This window comes from Pinus tabuliformis, chromosome 9, assembly GCF_031772625.1.
Source record: "Pinus tabuliformis cultivar Carrire ecotype Pingquan chromosome 9, CPIR1, whole genome shotgun sequence".
NCBI lineage: Eukaryota > Viridiplantae > Streptophyta > Pinopsida > Pinales > Pinaceae > Pinus > Pinus tabuliformis.
Window position 1 is genome coordinate 1,101,828,467 of NC_142307.1, and position 16,119 is coordinate 1,101,844,585.

The following is a 16,119-nucleotide window of genomic DNA, read 5'->3' on the forward strand; positions in this document are numbered from 1 at the left end:
TGGTTGCATATCTCACGATCTCTTCCTTTCTTTCTTCACACATTTCATTCTTAGGAGCTTCCAAACAGAGTTCCTCAATTGTAGTGAGCCATCTCAGACTACATATGAGGATATATTATGTTGATTTCATCTAGTGTGACACATGCCTTCCAGCAACCTTTCATAGGAGGAGATTCCTTTCCTTTGATCATGCTTCTCAAATTGAGTAGTGATCCATGTTACCTGCAACCATACAACATAACTTTATAATGTTGAATACAAGCATACATACCTCATTTACCTTTAGGTCATCTATGCTTCTTTCAGCAGCTTCCTTGATTGAAAAGAGCTTCAACCCCTTGATCTACTTCATCTCTTATATCATCATACCATCATCCCATGAATTCCACAAGTTGGAGTTCCTGATGAAACACTTGCTTCCTTTCTAGATTAGTGAACCCTTCGATCAGAGAATCTTGAGGATCTTGCATATCCTTATCCAGTAAATGTATGATGAGCCTTGTCTTGGATGACTTCTTCCCTTTCTACTTGAGCTTTAAATGAGGTCACCAAGAACTATGTCCTTCATAGTTGACTGCCATAGAATTTTGTTCCAGTTGTCCTATCATGAGCTCTTGCTTCTAATGTTTTTCCTCTTTCAGCTTCCTCCACTTCTTTGGTGAAATGGACTTCTTTTCTATCTTCCTTGTTATTGCCCTTCTTTAAGCTTAGGACAATCTTTCCTGTAATGTTCATAGCATTGATTCTTAGCTATGTTCTTCTTTCCTTTCGGCAAATGTCTTAATACTTTTTGCCCTCAACCTGTCTTCTCTTATCTTGCATAGAGACCACACATTGTTGAATGGGATGGCACTTTTATCCTCAGAGATATTTGTTACCTTGTTCATCAGTTAGTGTATTTGGAACAATGAAGATTATCTTTCCCAAATCTTGCAATTGAGATCTTATGAAGATAACCCTTTATCCTTTGATACCTTCAATTTGTGTAGATCATATCTAAGTGATGTGACCTTCTTTATTGCATCTTCAGAGAATAGTTCTACCAGTTTATCATATATCTCTTTGATGTCTCCAATCCTTCTATATAGGGAATGAGGGGACCTTTGACTAATTTTATAAGAATCCCTTTAGCCCCTCAATCCCTTTCCATGTATTCAGATAATGCTTGACCTTCAGATGGTGTGGAGACTTTACCATTGATATGATCAATGACTTCACTTTCTTCGAGGACTATGTCTATCCTCCTTTTCCATGCAAGGAATTTCAATGACCCAACCAGCTTATAGATCTCCTTGCAAAACGAAGTCATTTTACCAGATTTTGATTATAGAATAAAGATACTTACTTGTTAGGTGAAGATGAAATCTTCAACTTGATTTCTTCGTTGATGATGATTGATGAAGATGTATTAGTGCCCCTTTTGAATGATCTTCTTTCAAATGAACTCCTTTCTTCAATAAAAGGAGATTGCCCCTTTTGAATGACCTTCTTTCAAATGAAATCCTTTGATCTAGCTCTTCTTTGATGATGTTGATTTGATGAGGATCTCTTGATGCTTCCTCGGATGATCTTCTTTAAGGATAAGGAGGAGATCATTGCTTCACTGAGGGGAGACTGCCTTGGAACCTTTTGAAGATGATGGCAATGCCTTTTAGCCTTCTTTGGATAACTAGCCTTCAAGATACTTCGACTTCTTCAGTGGTGAATGAGTGCAGATCAAAAATGCTTCTAAAGTTTCAACTTACTCCAAGATGATGTCATCTTTGTCCTTGAAGTGCTTCTCTTGAATGTCTATGCTTTTGGCTACCTTGCTTTGTAGATCTCTTCAACTTGATGAGGGTCTTTGTGGTCTTTTGATGATGACTATAGGATCCAACACTTTTGCTGGTGTAGACTTCTAGTTGCCTTGATTTGTAGATCTATTTGCCTTGAGTAGTAATAAGGCTTTGGCCTTGATTATTTGATTGATGATCCCAAGACTTCTTTTGAAGTAGACTTTCTTCATCAATGTAGATCTCGACTTCACTTTGATATCCTTCAACTTTGCTTTGATGCCTTACTTGAAACTTGATCCTTGAGTGTCTCTTTATAAGATGCCCTTCCTTGACTTTGACACGTTAGCTCTGATTCCATCTTGAGAAATCTAGGGCATTAGCATTAGGTGATTTCTCTTCAATTAGTGACTGCTTGTGAATGCTTTTTACTTTTTTAGATTAGGATCTTCTTCTTCTTAGATTATTAGTGTTCTTCTTCATCAAACAGTAAACCAATGCATGAACATAAATAGACAAGAGACACAAAATGTAGGCTATCAGCCAGGGCCAAAACCTCTCACTCTTTGAGAGGAAAACCCGCACAAATTCTTCTTATAGAGATTCCAATTGACAAATACCAAGACCAAGACCCTTGACCTAGTAGCCTCTCCAAGACCAAGACACAAGTCCTCTTCCATCTTCTCATTTACTCTTTCTTGGTTCCTTCTACTTCAGATTTCGCACCATATGTGATGACACCCAACTGTGATCACTGTGTTTGTCAAGGATATCAAACTTCTCCTCCAGCAGTAACACTGAATCCTGAAGACATATTGCTGAACCATAGTTACTGCCCTTTTGAGATACCACCGAGACCTTCTTCCTTGTAACAACAACGAGATCTTGTCACACACTTGTGACCTTCCTCTTGTGCAGCACCGAACATAAGAAACCCTTGTCACTGTAATCCGAACTTGTTTCCCTTCTAGTCACTGTAATATATTCATCCAAACTTAGAGAGATATCCGAACCTTTTGATGACTGAGATCAGCCCTAAACAGAACCTTACATTCTTTTATCTCTTCCTTGCTGTCCCTTCCAATCCGAACTTGTCACTGTACCAAAGATCCGAATAATATCTGTTCTACCCATCCAAAAAACTCAGAGATGTATGCGAAATTCTGACTGTGGAATAGACCGAGGTTGCTACATATAGTAGTCTGTCTGTATATATAAGCCGACTTGCGCATGTGAATAGATGTGTCTCCATAAGGTAAGGCCGACATGAGATCTTCACTTCATTTAGAGGCTGACTTGAAGAGAGGGACTTGTGCTTGTTGTTGGAGGGCTTTATAGACATATATATATATATATTTGACACATGCTCAAGAAGAGCTTTTCATACATGACATTAATTCCTAAAGGCTCACAATGGGAGCCATCTAAAAGTAAAACTCTTGCTCATGAAACCCATGGAGCAAGGCATTACAAAAATAATTTTATTTTCTTCCTTTCATTATTTACAAAGATCATAATTACATGTCATTATGAAGACTGAACCTAGTTACACTTTTTAACACATATTGGGGGCAGATTTCATAACTTATCAGAGACCGAGTTTCCCTTGTGTTTGTTGGCCAAGTTGTTGGTGAAAGAGCCGAGTTCTCACTGCTGAAGTGGTCGAGTATATCTTTGCTGAGGGATGAGTTTGCTGGCTAAGGGACCGAGCTTTCTTATTGCTGGAGGAGGCTGAGTCTGTCATCTAAAGGAGGGCCGAGTAGCATCATTCTAAGGGCCAAATTCTGATATATTTTTGGAGGCCGAGCTCTGTGTATTAAGGGGTCAAATTCAGCTCTTCTTGTGCTTTTCGAGTACCCTTTGGTTGACCATGTCTGCTGTTGGAGAAGCATTGTTTATGAAACTGAGTTTTGTTTTCAAAAGATGGGGATCGAGTCCTGTATCAAAGTGCTGAGCTACAGCCACAGTGTTGGAGCCAAATCTGACTTCCCAGAGAACCACCTGTTAGAGGACATGCTTGACTGTAATAAGGGTCGAGTTCCATACTGTACGGTCATTCAATTTGCTGGGGGTATCAGCTATCACATGATGGGGATATAAAGAGGAGGTTGGAGCTGTAAACCGAAAATCCAAGTTACCTTATTGCTGGAGTAATCCCAGGTTCCTCACTTTTTGTATGTGAAGTTAAATATCAGTTTATATATGTGATATCTAATTGTTGTTATAACCTATCAGTGCACAGTACTCTCCTTCTAAAGGCAATATATATATTCTATTGCTGCTGGTTTGAAGTTTTATTTGCCTCTTCATAGCACTTTGTATCTCTGTTATTAATAAAAGGCAAGAGAAGTGCACCTACAGCCATGTGTTAACCAACTGTTTGACGAAATTTCACAAAGACCATATCAAGCAAAACTCAGAATTTGGTGGAAACCTAAGGTAATTCGAGGGGGGTATCTTACACCTATTCACCAGAAACATCCAAAATAGAGATCACAGCAATTCCTTTATTATGTTCCCCCATCAGCCTGTTCCTCTGATGCAGGTCATACACATCTGAAAGGTCAAGATCTGACACATCATGCTGAGATTTTCTTAGCTCATGATCATTCCCATTAATGTCTATTGCCTTTACACCCAGATACTTCCTGCACAGTCTTCTGAGGCCCTGAGCGTGTGAGATCAACCATGGTCTTACAGTTACACCATTTAAATCTGCAACAGCATGCATTCATGACTTCAGTGCATGCATTCATGACTTCAGTATACCAGAGACCTGCTCACCTCTAGAGTTACTCTACACACTGCTGGGTAACAGTTCTCACATATGGGACTACCAATCCTTGAATATTCCAGGCACCAAAACAACGAGAAAAACATTTCAAGAAATCAGGCATAGGCTAAAACTTAACAAAGGGATGTTAAAACATGGATGACTTTTAAAAAAGATATATATTAAGAAAGGGTTTGCAAAAGCATGTTTTTTACAATAGGTAACGCACAAATGCAATAGCAAATGCAGCATTTAACAAACTAAACAAGAAGCACAACCATGCACAAGGAAGAAAAGATATAGAAGAGACCCAAAAATAAAATAACTGGAAATTTAGAGATGTTCTAATTCTATTGGGATCATTTTCCACCATAATATGGAAATATGAAAAATATGAAAATCAAGGAACATAATAGGGTATACAATATATTCATTCTTTGTAATATTATATAAAAGTGCTTGAAAACTTACCAAATTACTCAAAAATTGTCAAACAGAGTAATGTTGAAAGAGATCATTCCAAGGGAATGAGACAGACCTCAACTTAGTCAAACTCCAACACATACAATCATCATTGAATTGATTTGATTAAGGAACAATGTGCCTTTGACGCTGGACACAACAAGTAAGAAAAGTTGAAGTAACCTTGAAAACCTGCAAATAAATACAGCCCATGAGTGGAAATCACCCAAAACGACAATATGTAAGGAAAATTTAAAATGCATCAGTAAACATAGGAATAAAATATAAACTGAAGTAGCTGACTATGGTTATGGCCTAACTTTTGGCTCAACCTAATCAACTGTTACAGCCTCTACAAATTCCGAAATATTTATCATCATCTCTAGCACCATTTAGAGTCTAGACAACTCACTATTTTGCCCCACATAAAATTGTTTAATAAGACAAGGGAATGTTTGGCTTACTGATTTAGTCAATAACTGTAAGTACATAACATTGCAACCACTATTGTTTAAGCATTTCAATTCACCATTAGTAACAGATATGCTTTTAGCTCTGTCTTAAAATTGATCTCTCCAAAGACCAACAAAAATGAGATATACATGAATCAATGTTTTCCGCAAAATGATTTCCCATAGTATTGAATCTGATTCCTTGTTATAAAAATATCAAGAAAAGAAAATGTAATCAGTTGATGGATTTCGGTAGGCCTAACCAAAATCGGTTTCCAATCTCACAGCCTGAATGCACAAGGCAATCATTCAAGTCGAATCAAACAAGTAATTTGGTTAAACTTGATCTAATAAAAGAAGAATATTTGAATATTATCTATTAGAATATGGTCAACATAAATCATGTCCACAAACATCACTGTTCCAATGCAAAAAATGCACTCACTAAATCATTCACAATCACTCTCAAAATAATCTAGTGAACCCGATACTCATTTAGTTCCTTTTAATATATATATCAAATTCCTTGTATGTCCAACTCTACTTATCTTCACAAGAGAGATATAAAAAGCTTAGCTTACGTTGGCAAAGAAATCATGAGTCTACATCAGATTCTTTCCTTTTTGTCTTTTTCAGTGCTAATGGATGCCCCTTTTATAATTACCCAAAACACAGAAACTGAGGCCAACCGGAGTTGTAGATGAAAAAGTCACCTCTTATGGCATTGTTTTGAACATGGCAACAATTAGCCATGAATAGAAATGTGTAATTTATTTTGTTTTTTTTCTTCTTGGAATTGAAATTGAAAAGTCAATAAGAATTGAACAATCTACAAAAGAATGGAATGCTTTCATTCAACAAAGAGATGCTCCAAAGATTTCTCGTTAATAAAATCCACTAAACAAAGGTATATTTTGAATAAAAAACATGATTCCAACTATTACTGATGTGCTAGCACTCCAAATTAGAGAGCTTACAATGAAAAAGCTAAGCATCAAAGGTAAAAACGAATAATGGATTTCTAATGCAAGAGAACTATCCCGTGATCACACTGCCTTGTTTAGTTTAATCCATTATTCAAGTTAAGAAAAGCATCTATGGCAAAAACAAGGCTTTTGCAACATGCTTTACAGAAATAGCACTTGTCCCTTGAAGGGATTGAATTTATTTCAACATATAACATCAATCCTTGCAACAGATCTTTTGCCGACTTCTCATTAACAAATATCATACCAGCTCACTATGGTTCCAGCAAAGTTTTCATTGAATATAATCATAACACAAGTCAACTACAAAATATAATGTCACTAACACATGTTGTATACATATCGCGATCTAGTTCCCTTAGGCAAAGGTATGCAATATAAATCAGATACCAAACCCAACATCCTAAATTACTCAAAATTTAGATAGACGTGAGGAAGAGCCCATCAAGTATAAGACAATTTGACAACATTCTCTTCATCCATTTCATCAAAGTTACCTTAACACTAAATCGGTTGTACTGCACTTTAATTGTAAATCAACAATAAAATAAGGGCCCAACATGTTCAATTTGTTTAAAGTCAAATATGTTTATGAAGAGCTTTTAGGATCTTTCATATGCTATATGACAACTGGGAAACATTCTCTGTCTAAATAATTAGTGATTTAGAATGGCTTATGCTTGAGTATATTGTATTCTAATTGTATGGTTCACATTCAATTATCTTAAATCAAAAAATAAAGAAATGTGTAACTCTTGTTATAGTTTAAGAACAAACTACCATTTATCCTTTTTGAAAGCTGGGAAATCATTAGCTAAATGACTGCTAATTATTTGGTTGTAACCAAGGCTGTTGGGAGTGGGAGCACAAATCAGGAAGCAAGAGTGAAACACCAATTGTCAGAAGGCTCTGGGAACAAAGTGTTCCAAGAGCATTTTTTATGTAATATATATTTTAATATATCTCCGAAAGTTCTCGATAGAAACTCCGGGTGTCAATTTGACAAGTTAACCATGTAACCAACCGTGCCAAACAAAGCCAGTAAGAAAGCCCCGTTGTCATTGCCGATAGCCCCTTCCCAGCCGGGGACATAAACCTACGTTGAGCAAATAAAGGACATCTGCTGAAATAATCGAGGACATAGCCGCGATGCATATATATTTAGAAAAAGCAAGCAGAATGATGAATTAGTCGTAGAAAATATTAAAACAGATATTTTCATAGTAGACTAATGATATCACAAATTAGTACACAAATAACATCAATCTTCAAATTATGAGCCTCCAAGTTTCGAGTTTCAACAAAACATTTCTCGTCAACACACTGCAACAGATAAAAATTTGTGAAGCACTTTTACAATTATCTTAGCTTTATCTTCTTCTTATTATTAAGTGTGTGTGTTTCCTTTAAACATTTTTTTTTATTTACAAAACAAAACAAACAAACAAAAATTAGCCTCCGCCCCCCAACCGCCTGTGGTAGCGTGGCCCTGGGCGGAGGGTCTACATGCAAACCCCTCTGCCCAAGGTCGCGCCACCACGGGCGGCCGGGGGGCAGAGAGGCGATTACCATGAGCGGTCGGGGGGCAGAGAAGCGATTCCCGGAGGCGATTACCACAAGCGGCCGGGGGGCGAAGAGGCGATTCCCGGGCAGAGAGGCGATTACCATGAGCGGCCGGGGGGCGGAGAAGCGATTCCCAGAGGCGATTACTACGAGCGGCCGGGGGGCGAAGAGGCGATTCCTGGAATCGCCTCTTCGCCCCCCATGGTGGCGCGGCCCGGGGCGGAGAGGTCTCCCGAGATCGCTTCTCCGCCCCCTGGCCGCTGGTGGTAATCGCCTCTCCGCCCCCCGGCGGCCGGTGGTAATCGCCTCTCCGCCCCTTGGCGGCCGGTGGTGGCACAACCCTAGGCGGAGGCTAAAAAAAAATCCTTTTTGTAAATTAAAAACAAAAATGTTTAAAAAAAAAAAAATTGAAAAAAAATAAAAATAAAAATTCTTTAAAAAACAATTTTTAATTTTTTTTTTCTAAAAAAAAAAATTGTTTAAAAAAACGTTTAAAATTTTTACATTTTAAATTTTTGTGTTTTTAAATAAAAGAGCTAGGGCTTAATAATATTTTTTTTAAATCAAAAATAAATATTCTTTTTAAACTTTAAATGTTTTTTGTTGTTTTTTTTTTGTTATTTGAAAAGATATATATATTTTTAAAATTTTCATATTTTTTTTTATAATTTGAGTTTATTTTTGTTTTTTTAGTTTTTTTTAAATGTTTTTAATATTAATTTTACTAGTTTTTTAATTTATTTTTTTTAATTTTCTATTTTTTTTTTAAACTAGTTTGTTTTTAATTTTTTTCCTTAGTTTTTGTTAATTTTTTTAAATTTTTCTATTTTTACTTACTTAATTTTATATTTTTTTTTTTTAAATTTGTTTTTTTTCCAAATTTTTGTTATGGTTTATGAGATAAATTTTTTTTAACTTTTTCTTTTGTCTTTTTTATATTTGTTTTTTAAAGTAATCAACATTTAAAAAAAGAAAAATAAAACAACTTGAAAATTCGTTAAGTAATCATAATTTCAAAAAAAATTGGACATAATAAATTTTAAAGTGTGAAAAATAAGTCCTCTAAAAAAAAAGTATGTTGCATCAACACGTTTCAAAATCAGCATGAAAATCACTAACATTTAAAAACAAATATTTATATTTGATACATAAGAAAATTTAAAGTGTCAAAAATATGCTCCGAAAAAAAAAGAAATGTATTCTGCATCACCACTTTTCAAAATCGGGTCACTTTTTTACTACCCCTACGAAATGGGTAATCGTATCGGTTATTTAAAGTGCCAAAAACTATGCTCTAAAAAAAATGTGTGTTCTACATCGCCGCTTTTCAAAATCGGGTCACTTTTTTGCTATCTCTACAAAATGGGTAACAGTGTCAATTCTCGTTTCAAAGTTTACGTTGTTTCAAGTATAGAAGTTATGTAAACGGAAACTATTCTACTAACATGAAATGTAAATCTACTCTAATAATAGAAATGGAATCTAATCTAAAATGTTGAAATGAAATATGTTCTAATAATTGGAATGACAAGGAGTAGGGTTAGATATACAATACAAAGGATGTCCTATGGCATCAGATGCCTTCAATGAATTTCATGCTGAGAACATGCTTACTTTCAGGCAAATCCATGGGTTGTTTGTCTAATGTACCATGTCCAATTCTAAATATCTTAGGACTTTGACTTATCTGAATGTCATGTTGTTCCCGACCATCAAATGCATCAAACTTCTTCCTTTTTCCTTTTCAATTTCTGCCATGTGGAAGCTTGACATTGTTTATCACTGATGATTTATCTTTTATATCCCTTTTTCTTTTTCGCCTTTTACTTTTCTTCCTGGTAGGTTGTGATGTTGATGATGATGCAAGCAATGTAGACCCTTCTGCCTGATCTTGAAAATGCTCTGATGGAAGATTTGAAATATCCAAGACTTTTGTGACATGCCTTTCTTCATTCTGTAGTTGTATTGTCAAGGGTGATGGATATATCTCGCAAGTATTAAGATTATGATTGATCCTTTAATCACTAATCTCGTGATTAATCTCTTGATTTTCTCTAGTTTCCTTTCTAAATATGCCACTTTCAATTAACCATTTCTCAATGGGATAAGTGACATCTTCATGATATTGCTTTAGCAGATTGGGAGGCTCATGATCTGTTGAAAACTCTTTGATTTTCTGCCATCTATCATCTAGACAAGGTTGAAACTTGTGTACCTGTGATCTTTCCATTTCTTTCAACCTTTTCTATATGGAACTCATTTCCTTGGCATGCCTTGCTATTAATTTTGCTTGATTGAGTTATGTTTTCACAAATCTCTCTTGAAGAGTCATCTGATTAGCTTCCATAGTTTTCATTTCCTGTGCGTGATTAACCTCCATGGTCTCTATCTTGTTATGAAGAGCGATCATATGATTTAAATAATTAACTTCCATGGCCTTCATTGCTTGGGCGTGATTTGTTTCCATTGCAATCACATAATTTTGAATAGTGGACATCTAATTAGAATGATTAACTTCCATAGCCTTTAACCAGTTTTTCATGGCACTCTTTTCCCTAGCATGATCTGTCATTAATTGTGCTTGAGTGAATTGCATATCATTAACCATTTTAGTCAATTCCTTGATGGGATTAAAATTTTCCATGTATAAGAAGACTGGGGAGCCAAATATAATGATCATCCTCATCATCCTCCATCCAATCCTTTACTGACAAGTGATATTCCTCACCAACAACATTTATTTGACCACTTATCCTTGTCATTCCACTATCCATGATTCTTTTCACAATAATGCAACTAGCTTCATCATGAAAATTATCACAAGGTCTACAATAAGGCGGAGCTTGCTCAATAAGATTGGTAAACTCATGTAAATGAATTAAATAATTTTGAAGAGCAGTTACTTGATTTGCATGATCAACAAGATTGGTAAACTCAAGTAGATGAATTAAATAATTTTGAAGAGCAGTTACTTGATTTGCATGATCAACTTGCATGTTCTTAACAAGTTGCATCAATTCTTTAGCAGGATCCTTTTCAATCTCTTTAATTTCTTTTTCTTTAAATTCTCTTGATTTACTTGGAATTTCAAACTTCCCATATGCTTTCCCACACTTTTCCAATTCCTCAATGAAAATCTGAGCAGCCTTTATATCAGCACGCTTCTCACGCATTAGCTCATAAGAAATATCAGCTGTAAAAGCATCAATGTAATAAATCAACAGAGTCTTGTCCGAAGGTTTATAATCCTGATGTAAACTCTTAACAATATCATTAAACCTCTTATTGAATTCATCCATTGTCTCATTTTCATTCTTCTTCATAGTGTTGATAGTGTTAAGTAAATCCCTTTCGTCCTTCTTATCTCCATATTTACTATTGAAGGTATCGATGAACAATTGCAGAGAATCAAAAGAACTATCAAGATTTTCAATAAACTAATCCAAAGCATCATCTTCCAAAGAAAGGACAAAGAGCCTCATATTCACATCTTCATGATTATAGTTAGCACCACTACAAAATTTATGCATGAAATGTTGAAATTTGGTACCGGAGGACAGGTGGTTCCCTTAGGCTTTGATCTTTGGCCTAGGGAAAAGTGTCCAAAAGAATTTAATTTTTCTCCTAAAGTGACTTTATAATTTTATAAAGTTAAAGCTAATTTAAAAGTGACTTTAAGTGATAAAGTTATTAAGTCTAATTTTAAAGTGACTTTTATAAAGTCAATGAAAAATTAGAAAGGAAAAGTGACTTTGGAAATAAATGACTAAGTGGGTCTTTATTAAAGTGGGGTGAATTAAAAAATAGAAAGTGAGATTTAAATGAGCATTTAATCTCAACCATTGATCTAAATCTATTTCAGCCATTGGATTTAGAGATCACCCAAAAGTCACTTGGATCACCCAAAAGTCACTTGGAGTTATATTAAAGGAGGAAAAGGAGGAAAAGGTCATTCATTCTTTCATGAGCAGATTGAGAGAAGGAGAGCAAGAGAGCAAGAGAGATTTCTGAGCAGGAAGGAGAAGGAGACAGCAGCTTGGCACACATTCCAAGGCAGCAGTTGAGCAGATTTGTACAGCTGATTCAGCACATAGTGAAAGGCAGATTTTTGCACAAAATCGAGGAGCAGTTTGCTGATTTTTCTGCACACAAAATGGAGGTCGTACAGCATTTATTGCTGTCCTGTTTGCTGTAATTTTCAGATTGCTGTGAGGCACGGGAAAGGAGATAAGTTGTAAATTTGCTTGCTGATTTTTTGTTGAATAATTCTCACTGTAAAAAGACAATTTTCAGAAATAAAGAAGAGCTCTCAAACTGGTTTTCCCCAAGAGTTGTAGGGGGTTTTTCCAGGGTCAAGTTGACCAAAAATATCAGTGTTTTAATGTGTTTTAATGGCTGTTTTTAATTGCTGATTTTTATTTCTGCAATTTCCAGCATTCTGAAAAATTTCCAGAATTTGTGTTTTCAGCCATATTTATTTTTTTCAGTCTGCTAAAAGTATGGTTATGGGAATGGGCATTTAACTACATGGGAGAAATAAGGTGAAACTGAAAACCGGGGTGGGAAAACAGAAATTTTTACATGGTATCAGAGCTTGAGTGCTGAAGGGCAGTTTGGGACAGCAAAAGGAAAAATTACAGTTGCTGATTTTTCACTCAGAAAATTCCAGCAAGCTGATTTTTTCATAAACAGCAGTTTTATCTTTACTACAGCAGTGCTATTTTTCAGTTTTAGGACAGCAGGATGTCATTGGGATTGAGGGTGGAGGATAGGCTGGATGGGCATATAAATTACAGCGTTTGGAAGGAGAGAATGCAGAGTATCTTTGAGGAGGCAGAAGTCTGGGATATCATGGTGCATACCGCACAGAACCATGTTGTTGTGCCCACTGATGTTACTCAGTTGGCTGAGTATAAAAAGAAGAACAATAAGGGTAAGAGGCTGATTCTAGACGGAATCAAAGACCATTGCATTCCTCATGTGAGAGGAAAGAGCAATGCCCATGAGATGTGGACAGCATTGTCCAATCTCTACCAGAGTACCAATGAGAACCGGAAGATGGTCCTGAAGGAGAAGCTGAAGAACATTAAGATGGGTAATGATAGTGCAGCTGGATATCTCACAAAGATTACCAATGTGAGAGATGAGTTGGCAGCGATTGGAGAGGCCATTCCATCCACTGAGTTGGTGCGTATTGCAGTGAATGGCCTCCCCCGTTCATGGTTGAACTTTGCTGATGGGGTTTGTGCACGTGAGACCCTTCCCACATGGGAGAGGTTTTGGGATGATTGCATTCAGACAGAGATCAGGAAAGGACAGTTTGGGGCAGCCAAGCCAGTTGAGCAGGATGAGGATGTAGCACTGGTGGCAGGAGGCAAGAAAGGCAAAGGGAAGAAGCAGGCTTCCACAAGCAGTGGTGGGGGCAAAGGCAAAGGTAAAGGTAAACCGGGGAACACACAGAAGGACTATTCCAAGGTGAAGTGTTGGAATTGTCAAAAGATGGGACACTATGCAGTTGTGTGTCCGGAGAAGAAGAAGAAGAAGGGAAAGAACCAGGACGTGGCAGCTTCAGCTGAGATTGAGGACTTTGCAGGTCGTTTTGACCGGGAGTTTGCGTTCACTACATGTGAGTCCTCTAGTGCAGGATCACCTGCCACACAGGTTCAGAGGGAGCATGCTTTTCCCTCGATTAGCAGAGCATCTACAGGTATTTGGTATGTGGACAGTGGGGCTTCACGTCACATGACAGGAGTCCGTGAGTACTTCTCAGAGCTTTCAGAGAGTGGCACTGATATTGAGGTAGTACTCGGTGATGACAGAGTTGTTAGAGCAGTCGGGGTGGGGACAGTGACATTTCAGAGGGAGTCCAAACCTCCCTTGAAGGTGTCAGAGGTTCTTTATGTGCCAGGGATGAGGAAGAACCTCATATCCGTCTCAGCTTTGGAGGACAGAGGATATGACGTACTGTTCAGGGGAGGACAGGTGTTGATGTATCCCAGGGACACTCCAGCTGATTCAGCTAGAGTGATAGGTGTACGCCATGCAAAGGTGTACAAGTTTGCATTTCAGCCCCTTTTGGCATTGAGCAGTAGTACCGACAGCAGAGCTAGCAGTTCTGAGCTGTGTGAGATTTGGCACCGCAGGATGGGACATATGTATCATGGAGCCTTGAGGACATTGCGGGAGATCACTACAGGTGTGCCAGATTTCAGTACTGATCACTTTGATACTTGCAGAGGTTGTGCGATGGGCAAATTTGCCAAATCCCCTTTTCCCAGCAGTGACAGCAGAGCGACGGGGATACTTGATTTGATTCATTCCGATGTGAGCGGTCGGATGTCTCATGTTTCCTTGAGTGGGTATGAGTACTATGTTTTATTCATTGATGATCACTCCAGGAGGACCTGGATTTATTTCTTGAAGACCAAGAGTGAGGTCTTCAAGCGGTTTCAGGAGTTCAGAGCTCTTGTGGAGACACAGACAGGCCGAAAGATCAAGTCCTTGAGGTCGGACAATGGAGGAGAGTACACCCTTGGAGAGTTTGTTGACTATTGTGCGGAGGCAGGCATTTCACTGTTCCTTACAACCCCCAGCAGAACGGGGTTGCGGAGAGGAAGAACAGATCCATCATAGAGGCTGCAAAAGCTATGTTACATGATCAAGGGTTGCCATTGTTCTTGTGGGCAGAGGCCTGCAACACAGCTGTTTACTTGCAGAACAGGAGTCCGCATCGTGCCTTGGGGCACATGACTCCGGAGGAGGCTTTCTCTGGGAAGAAGCCTGATCTTGGTCATCTTCATATCTTTGGATGCATTACATACTCCTATATACCCAAGGAGAAGAGGACCAAACTAGAGCCCACCGCAGAGAAGGGTATCTTTGTGGGCTACAGTGAGACCTCAAAGGCCTTTCGGATTTACATTCCTGCACAGAGGAGAGTTGTTGTCAGACGGGATGTGAAGTTCGAGGAGGACAGGGCCTTTAGGAGGTCACGGGAGTTAGAGTATCTGGATCAGCCAGACCCTCAGCAGCAGTTGAGTCAGTCGCAGGGATCCAGTGGGCAGGGATCAGGAGGATCCGGAGGTACATCTATGAGGATGTTAGGTCCGTCAGTGAGCAGTGGCTCATCGAGCCAGAGGGGTGGTGCTCCGGGCAGCATGCAGAGCAGTTCACTAGGGAGTCCACTGATGGATAGTTCACACGGTACCTCAGCTTCTACAGGTTCAGGTGCAGGCAGGAGGACAGCAGACAGACAGTCAGGAGTTCAGGCTACTGATGATGATGAGGAGGAGGAGTTTCATTCTCCGGTGGAAGAAGTGCGCTCAGGGAAGAGGAAGCCCAAGTGGCTTCAGGACACCTTGAGAGATGCCACATCTGTTGCTGAGCCGAAGAGGCCGGTCAGAGAGAGTAGACCACCTGAGAGGTTTTGTAGTTATATGGCGATGGTTACCAGCATCCTTGACTCTGAGCCTTCTAGCTATGAGGAGGCAGCTAGCCAGCAGGTCTGGAGAGAGGCCATGCAGGAGGAGTATTCTTCTATCATGAAGAATGATGTTTGGGAGGTGGTGCCGAGGCCTGAGGGCAAATCCGTGGTTACTTCCAGATGGCTTTACAAGGTAAAGCATGCTGCAGATGGCAGCATTGAGAAATTCAAAGCGAGGTTTGTGACTAGAGGGTTCTCCCAGGTAGAGGGAGTTGATTATGAGGAGACCTTCGCTCCCGTGGCTCGATATACTTCGATCCGCTCCATTATATCGATAGCAGCAGAGATGGGTTGGAAGATCCACCAGATGGATGTGAAGACCGCATTTCTCAATGGCTTCATACAGGAGGAGGTGTACATTGAGCAGCCACAGGGCTTTGAGGTGCATGGGAAGGAGTCCCATGTGTGCAGATTGAAGAAGGCCCTTTATGGCCTGAAGCAAGCTCCCAGAGCTTGGTACTCCAGGATAGATGCATACTTGCAGGGGATGGGTTTCACAAAGAGTGAGGCAGATCCGAACCTTTACTTTATTGTGATTGGTGAGGAGCCTCTCATTCTGGTGCTGTATGTGGATGACTTGATCATTACAGGTGCAGAGAGACTCATAGAGCACTGCAAGAGAGATCTT

At 38.6% G+C, this 16,119-nt stretch overlaps 1 protein-coding gene across 4 annotated transcripts in view; it reads right to left on the reverse strand.

Annotated features, from left to right (window-relative positions):
- LOC149152511 (uncharacterized) overlaps positions 1–16,119 on the reverse strand; it is a 185,178-nt gene that overhangs the window by 122,948 nt on the left and 46,111 nt on the right. For 2 of the 4 annotated variants that reach the window (XR_016262726.1, XR_016262725.1), the window contains exon 2: positions 5,017–5,199. Coding sequence is in view for 2 of the 4 variants with exons in the window: in XM_089440241.1 (XP_089296367.1) it covers positions 5,117–5,199 (83 nt within the window). In the remaining 2 variants the exon portion in view is untranslated. The remainder of the gene's footprint in view (positions 1–5,016; positions 5,200–16,119) is intronic. The other 2 variants (XM_089440241.1, XM_089440240.1) reach the window with 1 other exon arrangement.